This window comes from Mastigoproctus giganteus, chromosome 5 (genome assembly GCF_048544385.1).
Source record: "Mastigoproctus giganteus isolate SK-2022 chromosome 5, ASM4854438v1, whole genome shotgun sequence".
Lineage (NCBI taxonomy): Eukaryota > Metazoa > Arthropoda > Arachnida > Uropygi > Thelyphonidae > Mastigoproctus > Mastigoproctus giganteus.
Genome location: NC_143579.1, coordinates 189,915,218 through 189,928,809, shown reverse-complemented (window position 1 = coordinate 189,928,809; position 13,592 = coordinate 189,915,218). Strand labels below are relative to the sequence as shown.

The window sequence follows — 13,592 nt, the reverse complement described above, 5'->3', positions numbered from 1 at the left end:
TAGAACAATGTTGTATGTATGTAATATTGTTTTCTTTAAAATTTTTTCATTACATTACCAATGTAAGTCAAAATATTAAGAATAGGTATGTATGTATGTAGATATCTGTACTATGATTTTTTGATCACCTGGTAAAAAATAAATAATAATTAAAGCTTAATTAAATTTCATTAGGTTGTGTATTAGGTAATAAAATAAACAAGTTAGATGACCCAGTTTTTTGTATGCATAATGTTTTTAATGTCTATTCTGTCTATTCGATTATCCGTCTTGGTCCTGGTCCCAGTCCCATACCCTGACAAATAATTGAAGTTCTACTGTACAAAAATCAGATTCTGTTTTATCTATTTATTATTGTATGATAAATATTACACTTATTAATAAGAATAAATCACCTTATGATGTATTGTATTCATTTATTCAAACATCTAGTGATTTTAATGAGAAATTAGTAGCAGATAATATACAGTCGAAGCTCTATATAATGACCCCCAGAGGAGTGAGTAAAATGGTTGATATATCAGAAGGACGTTATATCGATTGTTCATAAAATCAGCAACAAAATAAGTAAAAGCTTGAACATTTAATGTAATCGTACTAATCCAATATAGTATAATCTTATTTATAATATATACTACAGTATTATACAAGAAAATTATGATTGTAAATTTCACTACATATCTATCAAGAAATTTACATACCTATCAAAACAAGAGAATTGTTTCATACTTTAAAATAATCTGTCAGAACATGCTGTTTCAATGGTAGAGCATGTTTTAAAAGAGAATTATGAATGTGCACAATAGCAGTTATTTCACTTTTTGCAGTTAGGCTGCACGTGAAAAAAATCGACATACAAGTTCTAATCCTTGATGAGCATCTTTCACTGAAACTTCTTGCTTAATCACAGTAAGTTCCTCATCTTCATCACTACAAATTTCAGAAGATTCCATTATATCTGCAATGAGTTCCTCTTCATTTGTGCATATCCTGAAACATTCACTTCTGTGTAATCTTTGAAGCTTAAGTTTTTCTGTAAGTTTAGGTGATTATGCACATTCTCAAATATTTGTTCCCTATTATCGGACTGTTCTTTGCAATTAATAGAGGAAAGAGCATGCTAAAAACTTCACACATTGCACCATTCAAGGCGGTAAATCCAGCATGTTTGAAGCAGTTGGTGATTACTTTTTCTTCAACTTCATCCCATGCTGAAACACATAAATACATTACCTGCAGGATGTCAATTTTGCACTGAATTTTGTTTCAAGACAAAGGACAATATTGTTTAATAGCATTCTTTGGTACATTTTCTTAAAACACTGGATTACACCTTGATCAGGTGGCTGAAGAATTAACGTCATATTTGATCATGTTGGTTCTTCAGTGATTGAAGGAGGCGCCTCCATAGCCAGGTGGGAAGGAGCAGCAGTGCATAGCATACTCTTCTTGATTAGACCGGGGTTCGAGCCCGTCGCCACCAAATGCGGTGGATGCGGAAAGGTCAGGGAATGACCACCGCATATTCCCGGAGCAATATGGCCTTAGTTGCTAATACTCCTAAAAACCAAATAACAAACAAACAGTGATTGAAGGACTAAAGTCAGTTAATTCTTTGACAGTGATTGCACGGAGGTTGTTTACTTGAAAATGAGGGGTGCAGTTATCCACAAACAGCAAAATATTTCTATTCTTCTCACTGATCCTGTGATCTAAGTCTCTGATCCATTCTTTGTAGATTTGTGATGTCATCCATGCTTTTTGGTTTGCTCAATACATAGTCGGTAATGTCTTAAACCCTTTAAAGCATTGAGGCTTCTGGTCTTTCCCTTCCGCATGATTAAAAGAGGAAGCTTCTCTGTGCCAGACATGTTTGCTGCTAGGAGAACAGTAATCTGTCATTTGGCCTTTTTTCCACTACTTCATTTCTCTCCTTTAAATTTTATCTGGGTAGCAATTTAAAAAAGCATCCAGTTTCATCAGCATTGAACATATTGTGGTCATATATCAGCAAAACATTTTTTAAACGATTTTCATTCCATTCGTTTGTAGTGTGAGTGTCCCTGGCTGCATTTTTGCCACACTTTTTTTTTTTTTTTGAAAGACAGGTCATGACAAGTCTTAGATTTCTGGAACCATCCATCTGAACTTTTAAATTCTTCACTATCACCGTTCGATGTGTAAATGATTCAGCCTTAGCTTTTAAAAGATTTCTATCTATGGGAACGTTTTTTGTATGCATCATCATTAGCCGTTCCAAAAGTATCTTTTCAAGATCCAGATACCTCACGTTTTGTGCTGGAATTCTACTCGGCACAACAGATTTCTTTAAACTGTCAATCTTTCAAAATAGTGAGTAGAGTACTCTTAAGAATGCTGAACTGTTTTGCAGTGTCAGTCGTCAGTCTTAGAATGCACACCATTATTTACAATTTGCAAAATCTTAATGTTATCTGCTATTGGCAAAGCTATTGACTTTCTTGGAGTGAATAACCAATAAACATACATCCTAACTATTTAATGAAATGAACTAGCCCATGTTCATTTCATTACTGCACTGTGAGAAAAGAGCATGGGAAATCTTAACAAATGATTTCTCAGGCTGCAAGTTTGTCAATTGATTCGATATATTTGAAGTGTTCTGTCATTTTTAAGCACAGATATTGTAATAAAAAAGTAAAAATTTAGAATAAGAAGTAGATATTTAAGGCCATTTTAGAGAAATTGTTTTATTTTCAAGGTCATTACACTGAATGTAAAATAGAATTGGTTAATAAGAAATTGATGTAACGTGTTGGGACGTTAAAAAGATGGTCGCTATAAAGAGCTTCTCATTATAGTGACCACTGATTGTAGTTGGTTGGTTGAAAGTTAAAAACACCAGAAATGTATTTTAAAACTCTAACAGGTAAAAAAAATATAACTTTTGCAGACCTTTTACAAAATTAAAAGAGAAATTAGCTTGTGGAGATATAGGAATTAATAGAGTTTACGAAAGCTGTAAGAAACACGATATTGCATATAGTAAAGCTAAAGGTACAGCTCAGCATCATCAGCATTTGTAGAGGCGTATGATACAAGAAAACATACTTATAAAGTATCAATCAAAAAAAATCAGTTTGTCTAGATATTCCTTGAATTTATTTAAGATATCTACTTCCACAACACCAGATGGAAGTTTGTTCCAGAAATCAATGATCTGCTGGCTAAAGGCAAATTTCCACACATCTATTCTACAACTGTCTTTCCTCAATTTGAAGTTTTGCTCAGGTTCAAAAAAAAAATTATATTTTTTGAATCTGAACAAGAGGAAGAATCCCATCAGCATTGATCTTGTTTAAACCGTGCAAGGCCTTATACCTCAGTCAACACTTCACTGGTGCCTAAACTCCTGACACTGCAAATTTGCAGAAATTAAGCCTTTTTTTTGTAAGGGCAACTCTTTCTTCTCCTCACCAATGTTGTTGCCCTTCTCTGTGCTTCCAGCAGCTCCTCATTCTTCCTAAAATGAGGCCTCCAGACCTGTATGCAGTACTCAAGGTGTGGCCTGACCATCACCTTATACAAAGGAATATTCACTTCCTTATCCCTGCTAACCAAATTCCTGTATATCATTGACTACACATCATGATCTGTTCTGGCAGCTTGTCTGCATTGCTAAGAAAACTTCATATCTGACTGCACAATAATCCCCCAGGTCTTTTTCATTCTCCAATACCCTGAGTGTAGTACTGCACAGTTGGTACATTACTCTGAGGTTACTGCTACCCATATGCAGTACTTTGCATTTGTCAATGTTAAACTTCAGTTGCCACCTGTCCACCCATCTGCTCAACTTTTCCAGATCCTGTCGCAGTAGCGTACTATCATTACTGTCATTAACAATCCTGCCAACCTTCGTATCATCAGCTAACTTGGATATTAAGCTTGATATACCTTCATCAATATCATTGATAAATACAGAAAATGACAATGGGCCGAACATCGAACCCTAGGGGACTACACTAATAACATTAGTCCACGAAGAGCAGCGTCCGTTGATTACCACTCTCTGTCATCTCCCATTCAGCCATCCCTTTATCCATAGCAGCAACTTGCCCTTAATGCCATACTGCTCCAATGTTTACAGCAGTCTTTTACTTGCAACAGTGTCAAAAGCTTTCCAGAAATCCAAGTATATGATATCAAAATTATTTTTAGCATCCAGTCCCTTGTGACCACCTCAAAGTATCCAATCAAATTTGTCAGCAAGACTTCCCTTTGACAAACATATACTGTGTCTGAACTATAATTGCAGTCTTTTCTGGATGATTCTGCAGTGTTTCTTTAACCAGTGATTCCACTGTTTTCCCCAGAACAGAAGTTAAATTAACAGGTAAATAATTACTCGTGTCACCTTTTGACTCCTCTTTGTGAATTGGGGATATTTTCTCATATCCGTCCATGAGGACCTTCCCTGAATTCAGAGATTCTCTCATAATAATGGCTAAGGCTTTGTTTCCTTCCTTTGCTGCCTTTTTTAATATAACTGGATAATCCTATCCACCCCAGGTGCCTTTCTTATATTTAACTTCTCCTCCACTTTGCTTTCAGTTATTACAAAATCGTTTAGCTTCCTTTTAGAGTTTGATAGACTTCTGGCATTCCCCTTTCTAAGTAACTCCTCATGTGTGAATATAGATGCATAATACTCATTCAGTGTGTCAGCTACCTGAGCAGGATCATCAACAGTTGAACCATCATTATCAAGCGGACCAATCTGATTCATCCCCTTCAAGATATAGTTCACATAAGTAAAGAAGACTTTGCTGTTCCTCTTTGCATTTTTTGCTAAAGATTTTTCATAATCTGCCTCGTATTCTACTGTAGTCTTCTGTGCCACCTGATAATTTTTATGTATCCAATGCATTTTTATTTTCTGCATTGAGTCTCATTAGTTCATCTGACATCCATTTATGCCGAAACCTTGAACAGTATTTCTTGGTTGGTATGAAAAGCCTGGTAACTTCCAAGATTAATTCCTTGAATGCTTTGCATTTAGAATTTGTTGTTAGTAACATCATCAGTTGGTCCCACTGTTTAGAATTTACAAACTGTCTGAGACGCTGTAGCCCTTTATGAAAGAAAAAACTCTTTCCTTTACTCTGATGGCAGTTACAATTTTAAGTAAATCCCACATCAGTACACTGTGATCACTGCCACCTAGTGGTTTCTTTATCTGCTGATTCTTTGCGTGAATAATCGCCGCTGATAATCAGATCAAGAGTATTACTCTCTCTGGTTGTCTCTCAAATGTGCTGCTATAGAAAACAGTCAGCCTATAAATGCACAGAAGTCTTGATATGTGCTAGTGACCAACCCACAAGTTCCAGTCAGTATTTGGGATGTTAAAATTCCTCATTATGAGACATTCTGGCTTGCTGGTCCACTCTATTTCTAGGTACAGTTGTTCTTTGAACTCATCAGAGTCATTAGGCCTATAACACACTCCTACTCTCATTTTTCCTTTCCCAGTGCTTATGTTTTTACTTAACAAGTACAGGTCACTGTTGAAAAAAAGCCGTGAATTAGGGTTGAATTTGAAAGTGTCTGCAATTTTGCCCAGACACGATAGGAGGGAATATATGATGAGAACCTTGTCGATCAATTCGGCCCTGGAAAGATTGTGCAAGGCTCAAGGGGTAGAATTTTTTTCAGCCTGTTCTGTACTTGTTAACAGGAGAGACTGCTTGTACAGGGATGTGATACACTTAAATAGAAAGGGTGCAAGAATATTTGCTGATGCTATCGAGGCAGTGTTAGTTGGGGCAGAAAACTGCTAGCTTGGGGGGATACAAGGACTAATAGATTAACAGTAGCCACTGGCAGAGGTGAAAGTGATCCTTCCACTGCTTCTATTGAAATAAGCAGCAGCCTGGAAAACAAGAATCAGGATATTTCAGAGACTGCTGGGAGTCATTGTGGTACAAGTAAACATATGGGTTGTGTTAGGGTAGCTAAGAATAGGAACAGGTGCATGTATACTTGTGTGTACACTAATACTAGGAGTTTGGTAAATAAATTTGATGAATTTGAGGTATTGCTCAAAACATCAAAGGCAAATATTGTTGGGATATCAGAGACGTGGTGTCACACAGATATAAGGAATGCAGAACTGGAATTTGGGGAGTACAATGTGTACAGAAATGTTAGACAGGATAGGAAGGGAGGAGGGGTTATATTATTAGTTAAGAAACACATAAAAGTATTATGTCGACTGGCTTCACTTCCAAGGAAGTGAAGCTAGTCGACATCACTGGACGGTGCAGTGTCGAGCCAGTTTGGTGTGCCATTAGCATTGGGAAATCAAAATTGAGAGTAGGAGTGAGCTATAGGCCTAATGACTCTGATGAGTATAATAAGAAACTTTACAGGGAAATAGAGTGGGCCAGTAAATCAGAGTCTTATAATGGGGGATTTTAATTTCCCAGATATTGACTGAAATTTGTAGGTTGGTCACTCACACACTAGCAAGGCTTTTATGGATTTATTGGATGATTGTTTTCTACATCAGCATGTTTGGGAGGCAACTATAGGGAGTAATACTCTTGATCTGATTATCAGTAGTGATTCTTCATGCATTAAGCATCTGCAGATAAAGGAACCACTAGGTGGCAGTGATCACAGTGTGCTGAAGTGGGATTTACTCAAAGAGGTAACTAACATCAGGGGTAAAGGGAAGGGTTTTTGCTTTCGTAAAGGCAACTACGATGGTCTGAGACAGTATTTAAATTCTATCCAGTGGGACCAACTGATGATGTTACCAACAGGAAATTCAAAATGGGAAGCATTCAAAGAACTTATCTTGGAAGCTACTAGGCTTTACATACCAACTAAGAAATATTGTTCAAATTTTATGCCTAAATGGATGTCAGATGAACTAATGAGACATATGGCAGAGAAGAAAAATCCATGGGATACATATAAATTAATGGGTGACATGGAAGCTTATGATAGATATAAGCTGGTCTGTAACCAAGTCACAAAGGAGATTAGGCAGGCAAAGGCAGATTAAAGAGAAATCCTTGGCAAAGAATGCAAAGAAAAACAGAAAATATTTCTTTACTTATGTAAACTCTAGAAGGTAAGGGATGAATCAGATTGGTCCACTGGATATTGATGGTTCGACAGTTGAGGATCCTGCTCAGGTGGCTAACAAACTAAATGAGTATTTGCATCTGCATTCACACGTGAGGAGTTATTCAGGAAGGGGAATGCCAGAGGTGAAGTAAACTGGCAGTGAGCTAGATGATTTTGTAATAACTGAGAAGAAGGTGGAGGAGAAATTGTTGAGGATAAACATAAAAAAGGCATCTGGGTTGGATGGGATCTATCCAGTTATATTAAAGGAGGCAGCAAAGGAATGAGCATACCCTTAGCCATAATTATGAGAGCTTGTTTGGGTTCAGGGGAGGTACCCATAGACTGGAGATGTGCAAATGTGACCCCAATTCACAAAGGAGGATCAAAGGCAGACACAAGTAATTATAGACCTGTGAGTTTAACTTCTGTTCCAGGAAAATTTAACGAAGCACTGCAGGATCATCTAGACAAGACTTCAGTTATAGCTCGGACACAGCATAGTTTTGTTAAGGGAAAGTCTTGCCTGACCAATTTGATTGGATACTATGATGCAGTCACAAAAGAACTGGATGCAGGGAATAACTTTGATATTATATATTTGGATCTTAGAAAGGCTTTTGATACTGTTGCACATGGAAGACTGCTTCACTAATTGGAGCCGTGTGGTATTAGAGGCAAATTGCTGCTATGGATAAAGGGATGGTTGAGGGGGAGAAGACAAAGCGTGGTAATCAATGGACACTTCTCATCGTGGACTAGCATTATTAGTGGAGTCCCTCTGACCACCGCATATTCCCGGAGCAATATGGCCTTAGTTGCTAATGCTCCTAAAAACCAAAAAACAACTCCAGGGGCGAATTGATTGACATATAGCAGATCAAGAATTATTAAATGATTTAGATGCTATACAAAATCCAATTTTTGAAGAATATGCAAGTAGATGGATAATTAAAGCTAAAAAACGATTCGGATTAGGAATTGATAAAATTTCTTCTGTAATAAATACAATGAATATTTACCCCTTAAATTTTAAAAGCTAATACAAAAACAGGAACAAAGACTGGAAGAAATACAATGAAAGATATTTGTAGTATATGTGCAGCAAAGAAAAGTGTTTTTTTTTTTTTTTTTTGTTTTTTTTAATGTTAGCTTTAAGAATCTGTGTTATAATCCCTTAGCAGGTTATTCAGATATTTTAGAATTACAAAGAAAAACAAATTCACCTGTAAAAGAAATAAAAGAATTTTTTCATCAGCAAGATGAATATATGAAGCATAAATCTGTGAAAAGAAAATTTAAGAGAAGGAGAGTTTGTTAGTCATATAGATGATCAGTTTCAAGCAGACTTAGTTGATACGCAAGAAAACAAATTGTTTAACAGTAACACTAACTACATACTAACAGTCATAGATGTGTTTTCTAAGTATGCATGGGCAATGAGATTAGCATTATTAGAGGCATTTGATGGAAGAAAGCAATCTTATGCAGCATCAGCCAAAAAAAAAAAAATAAATAAAAAATAACCACTTCCACTTCACCTCTCTGTTTGTTCGAAATACCTGTCCAGCTGAACCTTAAACTTATTTAGGCTATCAACTTCCACGACAAGGGATGGAAGTCTATTCCAGCAACCAACCACCCGCTGGCTAAAGGCAAATTTCCTCACGTCTATCCTACATCTGTCTTTCCTCAATTTGAATTTATGCCCTCTCAGGTGATTATTCTGAGCAAGAGGAAGAATCCCATCAGCATTGAGCATGCTCAAACCATTCAAGGCTTTATACACCTCTGTCAGATCACCTCGCCAGTGCCTAGTCTCCAGACACTGTAATTTGCAAAACTTAAGCCTTTCTTCGTAAGAGCACCCCTTTGTTCCATTCTTATTGCCTGAGATATCAAAAGCTTTTTAGATTATATTTGCAGAAAGAATTCCTGAAAAAATACTAACTGATAGAAGTAATGAATTTATAAATAGACAAATGTAATGGCTTTTTAAAAAGTATATTGTTCATTGGTTTACTACTGAACATAGAAACAAAAGCTAAAACAGTAGAATGATTTAACAGAACTCTGAAAACAAAAATGTGAAGATACTTTACAACTAATAATACCAGTAAGTGAATACTAGTATGTATTAGAGAAATACATACTCTAATACATACTAATAATAGTATGTATTAGAGAAACTAGTTTCAAATCTATTTCTTGCTCACATTTTTTGCAGAATTTTATTTCTTTATAAAAAAAATTATTTTTTATAAAAAAAATAATTGAAAAATTACTTGAAAAAAATATTTGAAAAAATTACGTTTTTATAAATGGAACTAATAAAATGACTACAAAACATTGGACAATTCAAGTCAATTCCATTCGAATCTTAATGAACATTTTCTAATAAAAAAATTTGAATAAGTTGAAACAGAAAAGAGGAGATAAAATAATTATTCACATAAATGAATTTAAAGTATTTTTACCAGATAGATTCAACAGAGAAATAACACATAAATATTGAGGATTAAAATAAAATAAAAATGAAACCAATTTATAAAGATATGGAAAAAGTGAGAAAAAATAAAGCTCATATAGATGATTTTGAAGCAAAAAATATGAAAAAGACATAAATTTAATAAAAAGGGAGACTTTTAGTCATTTTTTTGCTTAAACCTATGTTATTTTCTTAAAAAAATATACAAAAGTTTAATTTTTTGTAGATTCTCTTAGGAAAATGAATGATTTTTAGGGTGTGGTGTGGTGTTTTTTTTTTTGTATTTGTAAAAGTGCACATTGTGCTAGAATCCCCATTTTTTATACTACTAAAGCTTTAGATTATAATGTTGTATTTCCCTACAGTTATTTATTTATTATTTATTTATTTTTTTTTCCATTTGTTATTCAATATCTTTCTCATTTTCATAAGTTTTGTTATTCAATATTCAGTAATTTGTTATTCAGTATCTTTCTGAATTTAATAAGCTTACCTAGTAGGATTACATTTTATAAAAATAAATACTTAGATTTATTTTTATGAAATGTAATCCTACTAGGTAAGCTTTTTAAATTCAAATTCTTCTGTAATGGTGATCATATCTTATAATTTTATTGTTATTTTCAGCAGTGGAGACTTCTGCCTTATTTAGCAGCTACATATGTTCTTTATCATTTTTCTCATGAATTTCTCAGAGATTACTTGAGCTTCCAGATGGCTGTTCTATTTGGAAATAAAACTCCTGAAATGGTAAAAAAAATATTAAAAATAAATAATATTATTTTAATGTTGAGTTTTATGATACTTAGGTTTTGTAATATAGGACGTTTAGCAAAAATACCAGCATTAGTTTAATATTGAATCACATAATAATGAACTTTATTTGTGATACATATACATGTAAATGCTCTTCAGTTTTGATTATTATACATGCAAATTATTATTAAAAATGAAACACCCTTATCTTTAATAAGGATTTTCATCTATTATAATACAGTACTATGAAAATAGAGTTTGGAAGATAGATTTTTATATTTCTTTCTTTGAATATCATTTTATGTTTATTTTAAATTATGGTAATATTTATTTTTATTGTCATGTGTAGTTGTCCTCTACTACAATAGGGCTCTGTGTGTTTTGATTCCCCCCATCCAGAGTTGCACTCTGTCCACCCCAGAATAGTGCTACTCATTACAGATGCCTTGGGAGGAGTTACCTATTAGCACATGTTTGGGTATTGAAGAAAAATTTTAATGCTCTCAGATCTGATTTTCCAGTACACAGTGTGTGCCTTCAAAGGTGTATTCTCTAATTTCACTATTAAAAATTTACTTTTAATTGATACTGTAATTAACAAGGAAATGGTTGAATTGCTAGCCAAACTGGAAATGCGGCACATTTCTAATTTATGATAAGGCAAAACTTTGAAAGCTGCTTGTTTATTGTTCCAAAAGTAATTTTTCATGCCCATGAAAAATAACCTGAAAAGAGAAAGAAAATTAACATAGAGATTTACATCGCTATGTTAATTTTCTGTAGCTGTTTTTGCTGACACAAGTTTCCTGTGTCCATGGCTTTCTTGCATGTTACAAAAATATGCACTTTATACATCCTCCTACTCAGCTGTGTTATGGGAAATGGAACACTTGCTCCAGGGTTCTAATTAACCTAAGTTTATTGTGGTGTTGTTTATAAAACTTTACTTTGGAACTGTTTGTTTACTGACAAGGAGTTTCTTTTAGCTGCATACTGCCTAATGCTGTTTTCAATTTAGTTTCAATTTCCAGTCAGTTTATGAGATATTTGTGTTCAAGATTGATTGATTTTAGTTTACCATGTAGATAGTTTCAACTTCTCTCTTTGTTTTTTTTTAATGGCCTCAAAGAGAAAAGTGAGTCAGCTACTGCTAATAATACCTCACTAAATTTCTTTTCAGAAAAGCTAGTCATTGGAAACTAAGTTGGACATTGTAAAAAAGATCTAGATTTGGGAGAGTGCTAAATTTACATTACGTCTTGTGGTTAAATTATCAAAATTATCTGTTTCGTAAATTGCTATTATAAATAGTGTAAATATAATATACATATAAGCTTCCATAATTTTAAGGTAAGTTTTCTTGCACTTTCTTGACCATGTACTGTATTTATTTTTTAAAGGTTTAAATGTTTCTGCTACATTTAATATTTTTATATAAAGAAATATTGCCTTAAGATCAGCTAAAAACACTAGTCACCCCAAACAGTTAAAATTATTTACAGTATTTCCTATGGCTAAATCTCCTTTGAGTAATGGAAGTTCACTTATCATTCTGTTTTAAAGCCCTAATTAAAAGTGCTGAGTGGGAGTTTCCTGTAATGTTATGCTACCATTTCAGTTTATTTCTGTAGTTTCAGTTAACTACACTTTATACTCTTTTTTTTTTTTTACCATTTCCTGCATACACTGTCATTTGCCTGTATTGGACATCTCCTGACTTCTCAAGGTGGGGAAGAGGTTATTTATAGAGATGATCTGATAGGTAGATGGTGGTACTAGATAAAAGTAGGATATAAAAGGCACATGCACTCAGTGACAAATAGATAGAACATAACACTGTAATGAAAAAAAAAAAAAAAAAAGTTTATATTTTCTGAATCCAGTGGTGTCATTGGTTTTTCTCTAGTGTCAGTATTTTGTTAGCACTGAGAAGGTTTTTGTAACATTGGTAGCCATGAGCATTCAGATGAAAAAGTTATGCTATGTTTGTTATTGGCTAACCAGATTAAAAGTTTGTCATACACTTGGCAAATTCATGACTTATGCAACTGATAAAAAAAATACTGTATATAAAAATAAAAGACTTGAGAACCTGGAATGAACTGAAATATAAATAATGTGGTGAATCTACCAAGTGTATGACAAACTTTTAATCTTGTTAGCTAATAACAAACTTCACACAACTTTTTCATCTCAATGCTTTTCATGGCTGAGGTTATGATGAACTTGGCATCACTGTTTGATCTCAAACCCTTTCATGGTGGAGGTTTTTGCAAAGCTTGTGAAAGAACTTGGCTCACTTTTTTCACAAGTTTTTGTTTTTTGTTGAGATTTGGAATCTACTTGTCAAGCCAGTTAACTTGAGATACCTCACATGTCAATATGACATAGCCCAATGGTCAGGAGCAAGAGTGCATAGCATGCGTTCCTTGAGTGGACCGGGGTTAAAGCCCGTGACTACTAAATATGATAAATATTTGTATTGACGATTTACTGTAAACTCTACTGACTTGGTTGTCGTGCCGGAGTATAAACAGAAAATTTATTTATTTTATTTTTATTTTTAAATGTTTTTTTAATTTTTTAGGAGGTGGTCGCCCCAAATCTAAAAACAAGCAGTACATTTAGAATTTACTCATCAAGCTGGTTATTAATTTGATACCCGTCATGTTCAATATTAAATGTCATCAACTCTTTGTACCTCTATCATACAGAAGCATATTTAGCAACATGTATATTTTCAAAATTGAACCCCTAGATGGCTTGTCATAGTTTTTCCTTTTTCCCATTGGAGGAAAGACTGTCCTCTAACTGTACCAAATTTCAAGTCTCTAACGTAATCAAAATTATATCAGAACATTGTTGAGTGAGCAAGTCAGACAGCAAAAACTACCATTTCTGAGGCTCTACTGTAGGACAATGGATCATCCCAGAGAAATGAAATTTGGTATATTTTGTCTCAAGAGTAGTCTTTCAAAAATCCAAGATTTAATCTTCTGGTTTTTTTCTGTTCAGAGATACAGACAGGTGTGAAAACAGGTGTTGTTGGTTCAAGTTAAAGGTGCAAGCAGCTTTCTGAAAAACTTGGCTGTATGCTCTGTCACACACCCTGATTGTATATTACATAAATATGTACGGGGTCCGGAAAATTTATCGCCCGCAATTCACCGCCAGCAATTAATCACTAGCAGTTTACCGCCGCGTCAGTTTATCAAATAAACAATTTATA

General features: G+C 34.2%; 1 protein-coding gene across 2 annotated transcripts in view; it reads left to right on the top strand.

Moving 5' to 3' along the window:
* The window catches only part of LOC150085950 (peroxisomal acyl-coenzyme A oxidase 3-like), a 357,646-nt gene that overhangs the window by 183,879 nt on the left and 160,175 nt on the right, over positions 1–13,592 (top strand). For both annotated transcript variants that reach the window (XM_090373609.1, XM_090373610.1), the window contains one exon: positions 10,235–10,357. In XM_090373609.1, coding sequence (XP_090229735.1) covers positions 10,235–10,357 — 123 coding nt within the window. The remainder of the gene's footprint in view (positions 1–10,234; positions 10,358–13,592) is intronic.